Here is an 18,832-nt window from a genome sequence, read left to right as displayed (position 1 = left end):
GAGCTAGATATTTAATTCCCTCAAGGCTTCTGAAAGAAGAGCTAAAGAGTATATTTTTCATCATGTTTGGATGGTTAAAAATCTGACTTCTATCAGGTCTTATATGCATAAGAGAAAATGTCTTTAGTAACTAGAGACTGGAGGATTAAATTGTCTTAGAATTTCTTCAGTGGCATTCCTTGGTTAATTAAGATATATGGAGGTCACACAACTTTTTAATTCTATGTATTTTTTTTTTTAACAAACACCAATAATTATTTTCTCCTCTGGAGTCTTGCTTTATCTAATCCTGGGTTTCCAGTTTCAGAACATGCACATATGTTTTTCATTTTAACACAGCCCAGATTCATCAGGGGAGCTGTACTGCCCTGGGTGATTTCCTCCCTAAAGAAGAACCTCATTATGCCATTGAGGAAGCTCTATCTAAAAATACACGCAGGGTCTGCTGCTTGGCCTCCCCCAGGGACAGCTGGAGGGTTCCTCTCGGCTCCTGCAGCTGCTCAGAGACCAGGGTCGTACCTTCCCGCCCTTCAGGCCAGGCAGTGGTAGTCCTCCCGGCTGTGCCCACATCTCCCATGACCTGGGAAAGTTCCAGGGAAGGCCCACGGCCTCTGCTAGAACCACTGAGAGGCTGATCCTGATGTATGAGGATCCCACTGAATGAGGTCCAGGGCCAGATGGGCAGAGGCCTGTACCTCAGAGATACCTCAGTGCTAGGCTGCTTTGGATCATGGTGCTACAAGAGCTCAGTTCTCTTTATAAAGTTGACGAGAGCGAAATGCTGTTTGTAAAGGAGGGCCTGTAACTGCGCAGGTCAGTTCTGTGATTGAGGACAGCGTCCTTCTAAGTAAGGCCTATGTCAGTCTGAGTTTTTGACCAACAGGCGCCTCGAGTTTTCAAGTATATCTGATTGGGTGGACCAGTATAATGTACTTCCTGTAAAATTCCTGAGAACCTCTTCTCCTCGCTGAAATTGAATACAGGACTAGAGGGACTTGACCTCCATGCCGTTCTTCCACCCTCCTTTGGTTCATCATTTCTTGCCTCATTACTGATTGTCCTCATTTCCACAGAGGGAGAGAGGGAGAGGATTGCCACTTCTTTGGTAATGCCTTTGGCATCTCTCTAGAGTTAAGAATAGTATCCATTGGTGGAACCAGTTCTGAGTGGTAGAAAAATCTCTATAAAATGTTCCGTCACTGTAAGTGTTGACTAGTTCGAGCAAAATGAACTTAATTTTTTAGCTGATATATATAATTTAGAGCACTTTTTGCGTAACCAAAAACTTTGTAATAGAAGAGGCCTTTTGAGTCATAAAGGACTCTCATTTCCCAAAGACCTAAATATTTTTTATTTAAACAAAGAAAAAAACAAAACCTTTAACTTATATTTTATTCTTAGGAATAAAGTTTCAAGATGGCAGTGGGAAAAAATTAATGTCACAGAATAAATATTTCATTTAGATTCTGATTGGATGTGGTTTCAATGAAATACTATGTGTGAAAGGGCTCTGGAAAGTCTAATTTTAATCAGTGCAAGGTGACCATAGCATACATTTAACCATGTTCACATGGGTAAAGAAATAAAATCTCACCCATGGAGTTTTGAGGGGTAGGGTGGAACCTGTATTTGGTACTTAATACTTCTGAACTAGAACTGTATCTGTGTTTCATAGGCTAAATATACAGTACTTAAAGTTTTGCAGAATTCAGAGCATAAATAAGAATTTTTTTCTTATTAAATAAGAAGGGGAGGGGAAAGCACTTGGAAATGATTAAAAAAATAAATTATTTCAAGATGGGGACATGTTTTCAGTTTGTGTGACCACAGGGTCATAACCTATGAGCCATCTTCACCTGCTTAGAGAGATGCTTCCCCACTGTCTGACTCTTCACCCCATTCATGGCTGCTGCTTCGGGCTGGGCCGGGAGGGTCCATGCTCAGACCTGGGTCTGTCGGCTGTGCTTTTGCTCCGCAGGCCTGTTCACAATTTCAGTTTGTCCTACTAAGTGAAAGTGAGATGTAGAATCTACCCTCTCAGCACTACAAGCATCACACAAATGCCTCTCTGTACGAAAAAAGAAAAAGATGTGTGATCATGAACGCCAGCTGTCAGTGTGGTATCTATTAGTTTGTAAGCTCCCTGAGGGCAGGGCCTCTGTGTTGCTCTGTGCTGTTTCAGCACCTCGTAGAAGCATATTTAATGCCTGTGATTGTGTGATGTTTCTTATTTCAAAATATGTGTCGACTATGTACAAAGGAACCCAGGCTGCTGATGTTTGATGATGTCTTTTTGTTTCTGTCTCAACGGTGTGCTTCCAGCACTAGTCACAGAAGGGGCAGAAGGAAGAGGCTGTTGGGATGTGGATCCCGGGACCCAGGGTGTGGGAACCGACCTGGCGGTCTCTGATGCAGGGGAGAAGGTATTGTGAACTGATTTGTTGGGCACCGGTTTCCTTGTGTGATAAAATGACCTCAGGTCCTGCTGTCTATGGCAGTGAGTGGAGTGAAAATATTTTCCTGAACTGTTCTCAGCTTCAATATTCATGTTTAAATTTCCTGACTAATTCTTCTTAAAATGTTCTTGCTCTTATATCATGGAGGTGTGAACAAAGAAACAATCGAAAAGTGATTAAAAAGATTTAAAACTCAAATGTCTATGTGTGTCTGCACTCTTACTTCTGCCTCACTTTCTGCTCTGCAGGAACCTGTAGCTTTCCACCTGCTACCTTGAACAACTCTTGGCTCAGAGGTTGCTCTGGGCACCAGGGCCAGATGCCACCAGGGGGCGCTAAAGTGGCTGAAACAATTTTAATTTGGGACTATTCTGCTTTTGTCATTTTCTTTTCCTTCCTTCTCCTTTCAAATCGTTCTCCTGTAACCACTCACACTGTCACCTACTTTTTTTGTGATAGGCTTTTATTTAACCTGGTCAATTTTTGCTTGGGGCAAAGTGGTTCCAACATTTCTGATTTACTATACACAGAGCTTATTAGACTGTATTTTAAAAATTAAATGCATGACACTTCCTATTCCAGTGAAATTGAGATGTCAGAAATGGAATAAGAATATTGTTCTGGGATGTGGCTATTTGTCTTCCCCAGGTTTGTCTGGGGCACAAGAGTTTAACTTTCTCTAAAATCAAATAAAAGTACATTATCAGACAGCTATGTGGGTAATGTGGGAAAATAATGTCAGATCTTTATATATATATATATATATGTATGTATGTTATGTTTTTTATATATTATATACAACTAAGAAACCAACTCCAGAGATTTTTAAAAGTCCATAGAAAAGATAATTGATTTTTTTTAACTTCATAGGCCAAAGTGAAAATAAGATAGCAGTATTTTATTCCACTTACTCTGACTATAAGCTTTTAAATTATTTCTCCATAAAGCATTCCTGCCTTCCATCCTTTTCAGTGCACCCTTTTAAGTCTGTTACTTTCAGCTGCTTTTATATTATTGAAGGGAAAAAGGAATGGTTGCTTAGTAACACTTTCCTCTTGAATGGAAAGCTGTGCTGGCCCCATCCTAATGCCACAGGTGAGTGAGATTAAGTGTCCAGGTTCCTCTGTTGAATGAATCTGCCTGAAAAAAAATTGCCATTAAAACAGCATTTTGAAAAATTAAATACACTGACATATAAGGCAGGATCACTTGAAATAAAACTTTTTCAAAGTGTGTAATGGATATTCCATAATTAGCTTCTTTATTAAAGTAAGGTTTTTTAATTAAAAAATGCATTTCCAAGTTTTTGAAAAATTTGTACCCCCAATGGCAAAATATCCTGTGTATTTACCAACTGCACCATGCACTGTCACCACTAGGTGGCGAACCAAGTCCATTAAAAAGATGGTACTGGAAATTACTGTCTTGTATGAAACCCAGAGATTTTGGGAATAAGTAACTACATGTAGCAAAATCCAGCTCATGTCTATGTTTGCAATTTTATAGAATATAAAAATTCTATGCTATGCAATCTTTTTATTACAAAAGAAATGGTGTGTGGAGCAAGGACAGAATCAGAAGAACAGAGAGAATACCAAAACTTATGACAGAATAGGTTTTCTTAGCCCCTGGTCTCTTCCACAGATCTAATGACTCCTTTTCCATCTTTTGTGCTTCCACTATTAGAGGTGCTCCTTAGTAATGACATTTTTTATTGACAGTGTCAGGGAAGAGTGTTGGAGTGGGGTAGGGATCAGTCTAGCTTATGGCATCATCATTGGGAACGAACTGAACTGAAGAAGTCGAAAGTTACCTGAGACCATTGCCACTGCTGGGTGTTTCCTGTGGCTTTAATTTATAGCTGCTCACATAAGAGCAAGCAGCGTACAGGAGACAATAGGCTTTGGGAGGGCGGGGAAGCTGACCTCCTGCTGAGTCCCTGTGTTTACATATGGAATCAAGTGTTAGTGTCCACACTACATGCCAGGCCTTACTCTTAGGTTTGTGGAGGTAGCATTGAATATACAAATGAAGTCCTGCTACTCATGGACTCACATCCTAGTATGATGAGACAGACAATGAATGTGGGGCAGACATTTAATTCTGCACGCTGGGAACCTCATGTTATACAAGTGCTCTAAATGTGTGTTGTGGGGGAGACAGAGAATGAGGCATAGGCCCATTCCCAGGGAGTATCTGGTCTCCTGCAGGCTCATTCAAGACTTCTGCTGATAGAGCTTCCTCTAAGGATCTCACAGCGGGGTGCAGCCACTTGAGTGCTGGTATTTGGAGCAGGCCTGCTAAGCACATGCCTCTGGGCCACTTCTAGGTCTGCTGTCTTTCCCTAGCCACTGGCTTCATGAATTTTAGCTTTATGAATTTATTAAATATTGAGAAAGGGAAGTAGAGGCCAGACATGATGTTCTTCAGCTCCCGAGTTTGGCCTCCAGGATGCAAAGGTCCACCAGGCCCAGGCGACAACTTCCATTGGGCCCAGGGTGCCCAATTCACAGTGTGGTTTGCACAAGGTAAATATTGCCACATAGAGTTTGCATTGCTTCCATACTGTTATCCCTTCTAGTTTTAAGGGCGATTTGGGTGAAAAGTCACTGTGCATCTCAAATACCAGGTTTGCATAGAGATGACACTCATCAAGGGTGGTTTAAATCCATAGGCTTTGATTTCGGGGAAGAAGCAGTCACTGTAGAAGAGTTGAGAGGAGGTGAAGTGACTTGCCCAAGGTCAGACATTTGGGAACACTATAGTGCAGCTTTTCAAAAGTAGGGTGGTTATTTTCTTATGTTTTTATGTATTTTAGGTGGAATATAGACATTTTCCAGTCTCTTCACAGTCAGAGGTGAGCTATGCATACTTTCAATAGATCACCATCTTCTTCTTGTGGATAATGAATGCTGTTTCAAGAATTTGACACTTATAATCTTATTTTCCAGATTATACAAGCGATACAGAATTTGACCCGTCTCTTATACAGCCTTCAGGTAACCACACTCCTCCCATCACTGACATTGTAAATGTTTCACTTAATGCAATTCACATTATTTGATGATTCCCAGACCTTAAAAATTAGAACATTTGAGAGGCAGCGAATGAGCCTAAAAGAATGCCAGCCCCCATGTGCCGCGCGATGAGGTTAGATGGACCTCGCCTGGTTTTGTGATCATTAAGCAGTGCCACTACTACATTTTACACCATTCTGCTCTGAAACCATAAAATGGTTCATATCTAAAAATTATTGATGAGTGTGATCTGGGTTGAAGCTTACAGTGAAACTCCTAGATGAGTATAGCATGACTTCACATTTCTGGTGAAAACTTAAATTCACACCTAAGTCTTTTCACTTCCACATGTGGCCTTAGGCCTCTACGGCTGTTAAGTCATACACATACTCCTTCATTCTTTTGTTTCTTCATCCACAAAAGTTACCAGCTTTGTGAGTGCCCGCCCCACTGGTTTATGGACCATCCATCCATCCTATCTTATACCTGTTGAATATTGAAAGAAGATAAAATTATGACTGACTTAAGTTTTTGCCAGAAAAAAAAATGTGAAGTCATGCTACATCAGATGTGTTCTTATCTACTTTAAGTTTTGTCAAGACTTCTTTCACTTACGTTCTGTTGGTCACCTGCCTGTTCTTGCTGGAACACCACTGTCTTCATTATTAAAATTTGGGGTTATATTTAAATACATGGCAGTCCTTGTGTCCTCTTAGTATTTTTCTATGCTTATCTATATCTTCTTTCCTAAAAACTTTAGAGTCACATTGAACTTTTGTACCTCTTACCAAGTCTGTGACATTGAAATCTCTTATTTATAAATTAAATTGGGGAGAATTGGCACTTGTACAACAATCAGTTCACTTGTCTGAGAACATGTTGCTAGTCATCTCTTAGCTTCTGCCAAAAAAACTTTGCAATTGTCTCATGTAGAAGCTGTGTTATTGTTATTTATTAATTTTTTTTTGTGGTGGTGGTGGTGGAGTGGGGGGGAAGCCTAAGTTTATTCCTAAACTTTTGTCTCTATGTTGCTTTTGTGAATTTATTTTTCATTATTATGCTTTCTCAATGGTGGTTGCTGGTATAAGTAAAATAATTGATTTTTTTTAAAAAAATATTTATTTTGTAACTGGCCAACTCATTGAATTTTATTGTCTGTTCTAATCGTTTTTCTATTATTTCTTGGCATGCTGCTTTGGCGTGACTTTCTGAAAATGTGGTCAATAATGGTGGTGACAGCATTCTTGTCTTAAATCAAAATCTAGTGGGAATGCCTTTAGTGTCTCACATTAGATATGCTGGAATGGAGTAGATGTTCTTAAAAATTAATTTATCATGTAAAAAAATTTCTTTTAAATTAGCTGAGACGGCATATAGTTCCAGTAACGTTCATTAACTTTTGGGAGATGAAAACATTGACCAATATGACTTGTGTTGCCTGGAGAAAATACTTCCAAAGTTGTCTTTCGTAATTTGAATGTAGCCCTATGTGGAGTCAATATTCAGAAAAGCAGGTGATCTAAATGTCCTAATTTTTGCAACACATTAGACTGAAGCAACATGAGAAATTCAAATTCTATAGTGGATTCTATGAACAAAAGCTCTGTACCTGCTCAAAGGCTGTGGGCTCTGAAAAGTTTCTGTTCCAGGCACAGTCTCTCTTTTGAAACAGGCTCTCTAATGCATTATTAAAGTTTTTATGTAAGTATTTCTAATCTGATGAAAATGAAATTTGATCTGTATATTATCAGGAGAATATAATTCAACATGAAATTTAGGCAAGGCAAGAGAAGACAGAGTTATTCCAGCAAGAAAAGGTTGAGAGAGTGAATTAGGAATTTCCCTAAACTTGAAAAGCAGAGCTGTTCTCTTTCCTAAGTGTGAGTGAAAACTTTAAGTGTGAAAATGAATCTCCAATATCCAAATTCTACCCCTGTGCAGAAAAGAGAACGTCACCATTCTTATTCCAAGTGTTAATTAGAACGAAGAATACTTCATGGTACAAATTGTAACCCTTACATGGGAGTTATTGGCTATGATAGTTTTGACATATAAAATACTGGATTTTTTTGTTGTTGTTTATTCCACTGATGCCCTTGGGGTTTAGTAGAATTAGCTGGTGACATACAGTCTACAATTTGCTCTGGCCAGGTCAGCAGAGTCTTGAATGGTATATTATTTATGTGCTTATTATTTCATATTTAAAGCTCAAAGTAATTAGTCTAAATTCTAAATGATAAAATCACTGTTTGCTTTATAATAATTTCTAAAAAAGACATTACTCAGGTAAATTTGAAACTTTTAAAGTAATTTTCAAATTTGAAAATACTAATTTTATTTCAAAAGGCCTCAACAAATACACTCTCGAGTTATGTTGTAAGACAAGCACCAATTTAAAATATCCCTTAAGGGGCCTCCCCTGGTGGCGCAGCGGTTGAGCGCTGGGCTGCGAAGCTGCCTGAAGCCTCTGTAGCGCCGGTTCGATCCCCGGCACCCGGCAAGGGTCCCACATGGTGCAACAGACCTCTCCTGCTGTGCCCGCTGCTCCCCTCAGCAGAGTGTTTCGTCAGTCTGCCTGTTCTGTGCCCCGCTCTGGCTCTGGTGAATTCTCTCACCCTCCCACGCTTCTGACTGTACCCAGTGCTTGTATAAATAAATAAATAAATAAATCTTAAAAAAAAATAAAATAAAATATCTCTTAGTTCTTTAGCCTTCCGACCTATGGGACTGCTGATGTAACAAATAACTAATGGTCAAATCCCTGTCTTCCCAGCATCTGTTACATGTACAGTCTTAAAAATTCTTAGGAAAGAAAAATGTGTATTTATCCCTAGGAGAGCAATAATTTCTCATAATGAGTCAACACACACACACATACCCAGTATGTGGCCAGTTCAATTTGTCCCTTCTGTGCTGCTTTGTGCTTTAAATGGGAACTTTTAAAATTAAAAGCTTCCAAGGGCATATATAGGGACTTTTTTGGTTTTGTGGAATCCTTCCAAATTTTGGCAATTATTTCCTGTGATGCAGCCAAACATTTCATAGGCAGATACCGTAACTCAAAATGTTTTTTTAATCTGGTTGGTAATGTCCTCTGGGCTTTAGCGGATCTATCTTCCCTTAATCATTCCAGCCTCCTGTTAGCAATCTATTAAACAAATGAATTTCAGCTTAGTCTTTTATGCATGACCTTCGTGCTGTAATACAAAGAAATAGCAATCATAAGGCTAGCTTTACCACTTACATGTCTCCTAAATATGCTATTAATTGCTATTCTTGGGCTTTGTATTAAAAAAAAATTATTTACCAAAGGTCTCCAAGTGGTTGACTTTTATTTTTATATCGCCATGTGTGTAATACAGCTTAAGTAATTTCTGGTTTGGGACTCAAGTAAAGGATTCTACCAGGTTTATAGAGAATCTTAAAAATTCTTATGAATTATTGACTGGAGAGACTTCAGAAATAGAATGAGGCAGAGCAGGAATGCAGGATCTTGTGAATTTATGTACTGAATTCTTATTCAGAAGACTTGCTTACATACTATCCAACAACGAGCCACAAACCACATTTCCAAAACAGGGGGTGTGCTTTGCTTTTGTGCTTCATTTCTTTTGTATATAAATTCCCAGGCTGTATGGCTAGGAAATGTCGACCAGCCTACTTAAAGTACCCAAGCCTGTCTTTGGGTGTACCTTGGAAGAAGCGCAGAATTATTAAGAGAAAGTTTTGTGGTTAAGCTTTTGGTGCATAGCAGTGGTCCCACCCACAAATGAATGGAATATGGGAGCCTTGACTGTCCCCTCTGCTCCGACAGGCCGCCTTGACCATCCAGGACAGCCACATTGAGATCCACAAGCTGGTCCTCCAGCAGCAGGAGAGCCCGTCCTCTGGCCCCTCTTTCCGAGGGAGCCCCTTTCAGGACCAGGAGAAGTCCCGCCACCTGGAGAAGCGGCGGGAGGAGCTGGCCAACATCCACAAGCTCCAGCACCAGTTCCAGCAGGACCAGCGCCGCTGGCACCGCAGGTGCGACCAGCAGCAGCGGGAGCAGGAGGCCCGGGCGAGCTGGCTGCAGGAACGCGAGCGGGAGTGCCAGTCGCAGGAGGAGCTATTGCTCAGGAACCGTGGGGAACTGGACCAGCAGCTGCAGGAGTACCAGCAAAATCTGGAGCGGCTGAGGGAGGGCCAGCGCCTGGTGGAGCGGGAGAGGGAGAGGATGAGGACCCAGCAACACCTGCTGTGCAGCTGGAAACACAGCCGGCAGAGTAGCCTTCCTGCCGCCTTTTCTCCAGGAAGCAAGGAGGTAGGGGTCTTCTGTGCTTGCACTGGCAGCATGTAAGGCAGCTTCTCACACTGGGTTAGTCATGGACATTCACAAGATGGTGACCCCGAGATGGTGACCAAATGTCTGTCTTTTTGCCGGTTGCATAGACCTTGTAAGAGCTACTCAGTGTGCAGGCTGCAGAGGTTGACACCTTTCAGAGACAAAGCATGTGCGTGTTGACATGAAATGCGGATGTTTGAAAGGCCTGCATCCTGTTGGATTGGTGTGAGGATGGGGCGTGAGGTTGTCTCTATGAGGTGGGTCCTAGGGCCACACTCGCTGTGAACAGGACCCTTTTACGTAGTTTAATCTCCCAAGTTCTGGATAGATGTACTTTTTAGTAAATTGACCAACATTAATGTGCATTATGGGTCCACTATTTAGTCAGTATAATGCTATTGTCATTCCAAGCGTATTCGCTTTCATAAATTTGACATAGTAAATTCAAAATCCCCTTCCTTAACCATATGTGTATGCTAATTAATGACTCAGCCAGCAGGTTAAAGTCTCTTATAAGAGTCTGTTCTCTTCACACCCTCTCTAACCATGTTTGAGGATCCTTTGTGTCCCAGGAGTTTAATTTTCTGTATTGTGTGAGCACATGCTTTTTATTGATAGAGCATAAAGTTCTGAAAGTTGAGAACTTATCAGAAAGATCTGTGTGACATCTTTATTCCTTTCAAATTGACTAAATTACATTTATTGCAAATACCTCCTGTATAAGCCTTCAACTTTATTTAGCTAAAGTGAAAATGCTGTTCTGATCAAAACAAAGTGGAAACACTTTAATGGCAAAGAATACTTCTGCTTTATTTATTTTTTTTAAGATATGTTGTGTTTAGTGAATTGACATTTCTGGTACTAGCTCATTAAGAGGGTGTGGGAGGAGGGAGTGGGGAAAATCTTCTCAACCTCATTTAGCAAACTTTTGCTTGCTAAATTCTGTTAGGAATAAATAAAACCTGTGAAGTGTATGAAAACCTGTGCAAGTTGTTAGAGAAATTATTGTACTTTTTCTGTATTTTCTCATACAGGTCGTGGAACTTAATCGATCTGAGAGTTTATGTCATCAAAATTCATTCTTCATCAATGAAGCTTTAGTACAATTGTCACTTAACACTTTCAGCAGAACAACTCCATCAGGTAGCCATCAGGATGTCACTTGCCCCCTAAATATTTCTGATTCTGAATCGGTAAGGACTAGTCGAAGTCAAGTAGACCTTGAGACGGAAGTTGCTCAGCCCTCAGATGTCAGTCCTGAACTGTGCACCGCTGCCGGGTCCTGCCACCAGATACCTCCTCCCTACCAAAGCAGCAAGGATTCTCGTAAAAATGGTAATTAATATTTTAAATGTCATCTGTGTAGTTTCTCTGAATGGCTGACTCTACTTTTGAGGAAATTGAAGTGGGCTGTAGAATGGTAATAAATTGGTGCTGACGAGCTGGAGCTTGTAATGTAAACATTTCTTGCCATCAATTCTAAGAATTTGGACTAGATAGACCGTATGGACCGTAGTTGGAGGGCTTGGAGGTTGTAACTGAGATGTAAGAGCCAGACAGGGTTTTCAGGTTGGCAGGTGAAATGATAGCTTTCCCTTCAAGCCAGAGCAGCTTGATCCTCATTCCTCACTGGAGACCCCATGATTTCCTGAGCCACAAAGTTGTTGGCTCTCAGAAATAAAAGATAGGAGCAGGGTTTGTGGTGGGACTTTATTATCTATCAGGGCAATTTCCTGTAACATTAGTGAAATCTTCTTACTGCTATTAAGCACCCTAAATGAGACTGTTAACATCATTTGTCATTGTAAAAAGAGGTGTTGTGTCTCCGTAAGCACTTTGTAATAACACAATTTGCTAATCCCATTAAAGCATTTGCCAAATATAAAAGAAAGGCAGCTCAGGTTCCCAACTCCACATGAATCCAAATGATTGAAATCTATGTCTATTATAAATTGTTTTCTGTGGGATATGAGGTAGGGAATGAGAAGAACTTGAAACCTCCCTACTGAAAAACAGATGGCATGCAATAGAATAAACAAATGGCTGGCGACATGGATGTAAAATAAATCACCCACAGCACAATGTTTCAGAGACATAAAACAAGCACTAGTATAGAGATCTCCAGATCTGGACACAGATTTGTTTCTATGCTTAATATATATGCTTAGTTGGTCATTTAGGAGGATAATTTTTCACCAATGGAAAGTCTTGAAGGGATTCAGTGTCCTGAATTAGAGACAAATAAGTCTGACACTGCCTGAAAGTTGATTTATGATTAAGCCAAAAGATGTTGATTCTTAGTAGTGAATAATTCTTTATATTACTTAGTCACTGTTGTAACCTTCTTATTTCTTGTCAGCATATAGGAGGGGGTAAAGTAATTATATAAAGTATCATTTCAAATAAAAAAGAAAAAATACAATGGGATCATTCATTGGGATTTAAAAGAAATAAAGGATCAGGTAGAATTTAGAATGTTTCTCCTTTAATATATCATCTTGCAACTTTAGTAGGATGGAGACCCCCATTACCTAATGCTTTTTCTAGATACATGTCGTGTTGTTGGTTGATTCATTAGCTTTCCATTTGCAGTGCATTGTATGTTTGTCAGCGTGGCTTTGCATCCTGGCTTTGGCATTATTCAAAAACTCTGGGTTATACCATAATCAGTTTTGCTTGAAAGCAGCCTTTCTCTTACTTTTTATGTCTCTCCCATCTTTTCTATTGACTTGCGTTTTGAAGTAGAAAGCTTTTAAACAATTGGCAGCACATTTGCAGGAGATAGAAAATGTACTAAGGAAATAAACAGTGATTATATGCAAAACCAGTCTCTCCATATGTAAGGAATTAGCTAGAGGCCAGGGAAACGCTGAGAAAATGTACTTATGCTTAAAGTATTGTGTGTTCAGTGTAGGCCAAGGACACTCAGGACACTGACAGAGAGGAAAATCAACTTTGGTCTAAATCTCCCAGAAACATCCTGCTGTGTGCGTAAGTAGGGATTAGATCAGAAATGCAATGTGTGCTGTTAAGCATTGGAGTTTTGCAACTAGTTGGAAAAACCTATTTATTTTTGTTTACTTAAACATGATAAGCAGTTTCTAGAGGAAAGAAAAGAAAGTGAGAGATGAGCAGGTGATAGGAAAATGGACAGAAAATTGGATATATTTTAGTCAGAGCGTTGTCAGGACCAGATAGAATTGTTTGAATCTCTCTAGAGCTCCACAGCTCTTACAATTGAAAGTAGCACAAAATAAGTGACTGATAGTGGTCTTTGTCAGACTCCATGCCCCCCACACATTCGTGTGGAGCTGAGCTGGGTGAAGCAGGCCCTAGGCGTGCCTGTGGAGTGGACAGTCCACGTGCTGGGATTAAGGACCATGCACTGTAAGCGTCCCCTACTTATGTATTTGGCTGGACAGTCTTTGGGTGAGTGGTCATCAGGGGCTATTACTGCATATCTGGCGGTTCACAGTATTCTGGCAAACAAGATTTGCCTCTAGTGTTCTTGCTGGTGTTTTATTAAATGTGTACTTAACAGGGTCTGCTGTTTTCAGGCAACACCTTACAGAATGGTTTGCCCTTTTTGTCTGTACACATGACCTGCTCAAATGGGTAGAAATGGGAATTTCTGAAATAGTAAGCCTGATAGAAAAAAAATTGTGTAAATAAAATTCTCAAATGTGTTTAGCTGTTGCCTAGCTTGGAATTTTCATTGCTTTGTTTCATTCAACCTCACCAGACATTTTACTGTGCTCTGTGCTCTGGTTGGAATGGATTTTTGAATTTTTCTTCCACCATGTCACCACCAACAATTATATGATACTTACCAAGTGCCAGCCATTATGCTAAGGTTTCACATGGAGAAACTAATTTGATACAACACCCCTCTGCCATGGCTCTGTTATTATCTCCACTTGAGAGGGGAAACTGAGGTACAGAGAGGTTAAATGATTGTCCAAGTTCATACACCTCAGTAAATGATAGAATCAGATAGGGAACCGGGAGCCCTTGCTCTAAAACTATTATACTGTAAATTGTGAATTTCTAGAAAGCTGGTTTGAATTGTACCTTTTGAAGAATTTGGAGTAGATATATAATAAATCTTGTTGTAATGCCAATGGAATGGTCACAATTAAGGGCAGTTTTTGTATTTTCTTCCCCTCCTCTTAATTTTTTTAAGGATTTATTTATTCATGCATGTAAGAACTGGGGCACAGGCCAGATGTGCAGGAGGGTGAGAATATTCACCGGAGACAGAGTGGGGAACAGAACAGGCAGACTGACTGAAATACACAGCTGAGGGGAGCAGCGGGCGAGGCAGGAGAGGTCTGCCATGCCAAGTGGGAATCTCGCTAGCCGGCCAGGGATCGAACTCGTGCTGCAGAGGCTGCAGACAGCTTCACAGCACTGTGCTCAACCACCTGTGCCACCAGGGGACCCCCTCCTTCTCTTTTTAGTACTACCATTTGGAAAAGATATCTAGGTCTTTTGGATTGTGAGGGCCAGTGCTTACCTGGGTCCTGATATCATAAATGCCTGTTAGCTTCACTTTCCCTGTAAGATGCATGTTCTTATGGATAGTTTCTCTAATGTTGCCTAGAAGTAGCCCCATGTAATTTGTAAATACATTTTTTAAAAGATTATTTATGCATACAAGAACTGGGGTACAGGCCAGAGGTGTGGGGGGTGAGTGGATTCACCAGAGACAGAGTGGGGAACACAACAGGCAGACTAACTGAAATACACAGCTGAGGGGAGCAGTGGGTAAGTCAAGTAGAAGTCTGCACCATATGGGTTGCTCCCTGGCCGGGGATCGAACTCGTGCTGCAGTGGCTGCGGACAGCTTCATAGGTTGTGTCTTAACCCCTTGCGCCACCAGGGAAGCCCCAATTTGTAAATACATTTTAAGGTAGCTCTTTAAAAATTTTACTTTTTGAATGTTTTGAAAGTTGGAAGTTGTTTCATGAAGAAAATTCTTGGATTCACCTGTTAATACTATTTGATTTAGTTTGTAGTGGAGGTACAGGTGATGGTTTAAAAACTTAATCTTCACTCCTCCAAGGAACACTAGCCAAGATTACAGAGAATTTGAATTTCTTTAAACAATCTTGTCCCTATGGAATAATTGCTATGTAACTGGCCTTATGAAATCCTCACCTGTTTCTTTAAACAACCTTATCCCTATGGAATAATTGCTATGTGACTGGCCTTATGAAATCCTCGCCTGTATTACTCTTCTTAAAGGCAAAAAAAACGCACTTTACTTTGTGACTTTTTTAAAAAAAAAACTAGCTTTAGCATTCTAGAACTATTCAGAGTATTTAGTATTTTATAATATATGCTTTTTTTTTATTAGTCAACAGAGAAAATGCTTTCTGGTATGAAATTTAATCTGATTTGTGTCTAGTCTCCCTTTTTAGTTATATTTTTATCTGTACCTCACTCTTTGCAGGTTACCTGGGAAGTTCCTCTGCAGTATAGTGAAAGTATCTTGGTTTTGTTAGGCATTTGAAAAATTTAAATCAAGAACCAAATTTTGTGCATAGTCATGAGATAAGAGAAAAAGAGTAACTTTATTTAAAGTTTTGATTCTAAGCGTATTTCCCTTTACTATGTAATAGAGTTTAGTGACTATCAAAATGTGTTTAAAATTCAAAGCATTGTATTCAAATTCTTTAATTTTTTAAAGATTTATTTATTGCATGGAAGGACTGGTGTATAGGCCAAAGGTGTTGGTGATGAGAGGATTCACCGAAGACAGAGTGGGGAGCAGAACAGCTGGATTGACTGAAATACACTGCTAAGGGGAGCAGCAGGTGAGACAGGAGAGGTCTACTGCACCATGTGGGTTAGCTCCCTGGCTGGGGATTGAACTCAGGCTTTAGTGGTGATAGTGCTGAGATTAAACCTCCAGGCCACCAAGGAGGCTCCTGTATGCAGATTATTTCATTTTGGCAATTTTTTTTTTAAAGATAGACAGCTGTATTAAACGTTCAATGACATGTTTTTATATATGGAAAGAAAATAGAAAATTTTCAAGTAATAATGATGCAGTGGTTAATGTTTAAGACTCTTTAAGAAGTGAGCATATGATAATTTCTAATGTTTAAAAAGTATGCCATAATTCTGAAAAGGACTCCTTATTTGTGTAACCTGTGTGAAAGAAGCTTGGCCAAGGACCTTAGGGCAATTTCCCATGAAACAGACTGGAGTAAGGTACTATAGGTTTCAATGACAAAGGTGTCTGTTAAAAGGGGAATGTACTAGTTTGCTAGGGCTGCCATAGTAAATTACCACAGATGGAGTAGTTTAAACAACAGAAGTTTGTTTCTTCGCAGTTCTCAGGGATGGAAGTCTGAGATCAAGGTGTTGGCAGGGTGGCTTCTTCTGAGACCTTCCCCCTAGGCTTGTCATCCGGGTCATCTTCTCCTGTGTCCTCACATTGTCTTGCCTCTGTGCATGTCTGTGTCCATGTACTTAAGGACACACTAGTCACGTTGGATTAGGACCCACCTGCTAACTTCACTCAACTTAATTACCGCTTTAATGGCTGTATCTCCAAATACATTTTGGGTTTTTTTTTTTCCTCAGCCTTTGGCTAAGAGAGTGAATACTTCACTATATGAATTTTGGGGGGAACACCATTTAGCCCTTAGCAAAGGATAAAATAATTACCTTTCTGCTTGCAGTGTTTTTAGGTGTTATGAAAATTTTAGTTTTAAAAATAGTGTAACAGAGTTATAACTAACTTCCAAGCTTTTATTTTTTTTTAACTAGGTTAAGGGAGTAAGTTGAATGCTGTAAAAAAAATCAGAACAGTAAAATTGTGATATTTTTGTATGTTTATAGATAGGGCATCTGTTACTAAGACAATGTCAATAATTAGGGTGAAAAATTACTGAGTCTGTAGATTCATTAGGCTGGATTTCCAAGTGTAGGTCTTCATAGGGGACTTGTGGGAGTTTGAGGTCTCTGATAGGGAGGGATATTAGATACTTTCATTTTTGGATTACTTAAGTGAAACCAAAGGTAAAGGGGAGAGAATATTCATTATAATAGCCAATTATTGTCCAGCTATTTCTACAAAGTTTAGAGAAGTCAAAATCAGGAAGTCATTGAGCAACTATCTTTCTTCTAAAATTTTGACTATCACTTTGGGTAACATTTTAAAGCATCATTGTGCTTGCTGTCAGTAATCTCCATCAGGAAGAGTATAAAGAATTAGGCTCCAAGGTTTAATTTCAGTCTTTCTCACCAGCAAGTGTGGATGATTGACTTTAGCCTTTTGCAGATTTTTACAGAAAGGGAAACATGACATTTGCTCATGGAGTCTGTTGAACCATGGTGCTGACTGCCAACTTCCTGATTGCATGGTTCTCTGGGGGCAGGTTGGCTGCGTGAGCCAACTGGGCCAGGGCCATCCGCCTTAGTTCGTGTTGGACCCAGTACACAGCAGGAGAGCAAAACCAAGCAGGTGGGTGGATTCGGAGGCAGCCAGCCAGCCATGTGGATGAGCCTTGCTCATCCCTACCCTGGGTTCCAATTTGATTAGGACAAGCTGCTGACATGGGAATCCACTCAGTATGAATGATTCTGCAGGGTAGGCTGCCTTTGGGCCATCCTTAGCTTGAAATATGAAAACTATATGCATGTATGGGGTCTCTGGGCCATGTTTGAACGATCTTGCACAGTGTGGCTTTATTCTCTCAGTGATTAGGGTTAGGTTTGGAATGGACACTTGTTAATCATTTATGTACTAAATGTCTTGCTATTGGTCTTAATAACTCAAGGGGCAATGATCTAAAGGAAGTGTCCCTTCCACATATCAGAATCTGGCGACATTCTCCTCTCATCTCTATGTCCATGCAACCATGGAGATACCATTTTTAGGATTTGCTTAAAATGTAGAGTGTTAGCTGAGGATTGTTATTTTACTTTGCCTGGGAAGAGTGTGGCCATCTGGTTCAGCAGGAGACAGACTGCTCCTTAAAGGGCCCACAGAGTGCCTTAGTCACTGCAGACCTTCAGGTCTTTGTCACCTAGAGTCAACTTTGTCATCGTAGCTTGAAAGCAGCCATAGGCAATATGTGAAGAATGATACTAGTGGTGTTCTGGTAAACCTTTATAAAACAAGCCAACTAACTTGTAGCTTATCTTTTTTCACCACTGATAATGAGGTGGTTATGCTCCTTGTTGAGAGATTGCAACCCAATGAAATCACCTTGGTACATTGGTAGCGTAATTATTTTATAGCACTTCATGTCATTCAAAAATGCATTTTAATTCATGATCTCGTGTTCTTTACAAGTCTTGTGAGATGATGGTTACTCTTGCTGTTATTCAGTTAAAGTTTTTCACTTTTTATTTGGTCTCAGTGAAAATGGGAATTTGGAAAGATATAGTTGAATATGTTAAATGTGTTTAAAGCCAGTGACTTAAAATGGCAACACCCCTACTTCCCCACCCCCCCCATTCCATTTCCCAAAATCCTATGATGGTATTTGGGAGGGTTAGTCTCTAACCATGATGGGAGCTGCAATGACAGTGGATTCCTCCATTAGAGATGCTGATTGGTCAGGCTTGGCTCTGCCCTGCAAGTGTGTGTGTGACATTGTCCTTGGGTGACTCCAGGCCAGTCAATCTAATCCCTGTTCCTGCACCCCACCCTGGCTTGCTGTTAGAAGAGAGAGTTCACATGCGGACTCTGGCCCCTATTGCTGCTGTTTCCTAAGCCTTGATTCCCCCATCTGTGCAAAAGGTAAGGGAGTGTTAATAGAATGGAAAACAATTTTAAAAGCCTAACAGATTTTGTTATCTAAGGAAAGTCAGCTTCTTGCCTTCCTTCTGGAAATCTTCATTCTAATTGTGATTCAAAAGTGGCCTGCTGATAAATATGCATCTATTAAATGTTATCAGGAAGCCAACAGTTTAAAATCTGATTAAAAAACAATGTTATTTGGGGCATTTCTTTCCTCAGAATGGAACTAAGAGGCTGTGTGCATTAGTATTTCACCAGCACCAAGAAACAAAGCATC

At 40.1% G+C, this 18,832-nt stretch overlaps 1 protein-coding gene across 4 annotated transcripts in view; it reads left to right on the top strand.

Annotated features, from left to right (window-relative positions):
- ARHGEF28 (Rho guanine nucleotide exchange factor 28) overlaps window positions 1-18,832 on the top strand; it is a gene marked incomplete at both ends in the record, with an annotated part of 239,958 nt that overhangs the window by 181,258 nt on the left and 39,868 nt on the right. The window contains 5 exons of one of the 4 annotated variants that reach the window (XM_084234065.1): window positions 2,323-2,423; window positions 5,275-5,313; window positions 5,408-5,455; window positions 9,288-9,773; window positions 10,829-11,129. The exons of the other annotated variants lie outside the window; for them this stretch is intronic. Coding sequence (XP_084090191.1) covers window positions 2,323-2,423; window positions 5,275-5,313; window positions 5,408-5,455; window positions 9,288-9,773; window positions 10,829-11,129 — 975 coding nt within the window. The remainder of the gene's footprint in view (window positions 1-2,322; window positions 2,424-5,274; window positions 5,314-5,407; window positions 5,456-9,287; window positions 9,774-10,828; window positions 11,130-18,832) is intronic. 4 annotated transcript variants of the gene reach the window in all.

Source organism: Talpa europaea, assembly GCF_964194135.1.
Source record: "Talpa europaea genome assembly, chromosome: 5".
Classification (NCBI taxonomy): Eukaryota; Metazoa; Chordata; class Mammalia; order Eulipotyphla; family Talpidae; genus Talpa; species Talpa europaea.
The sequence above is the reverse complement of the archived record's forward strand: the minus strand, read 5'-3'. Positions and strand labels throughout refer to the sequence as shown.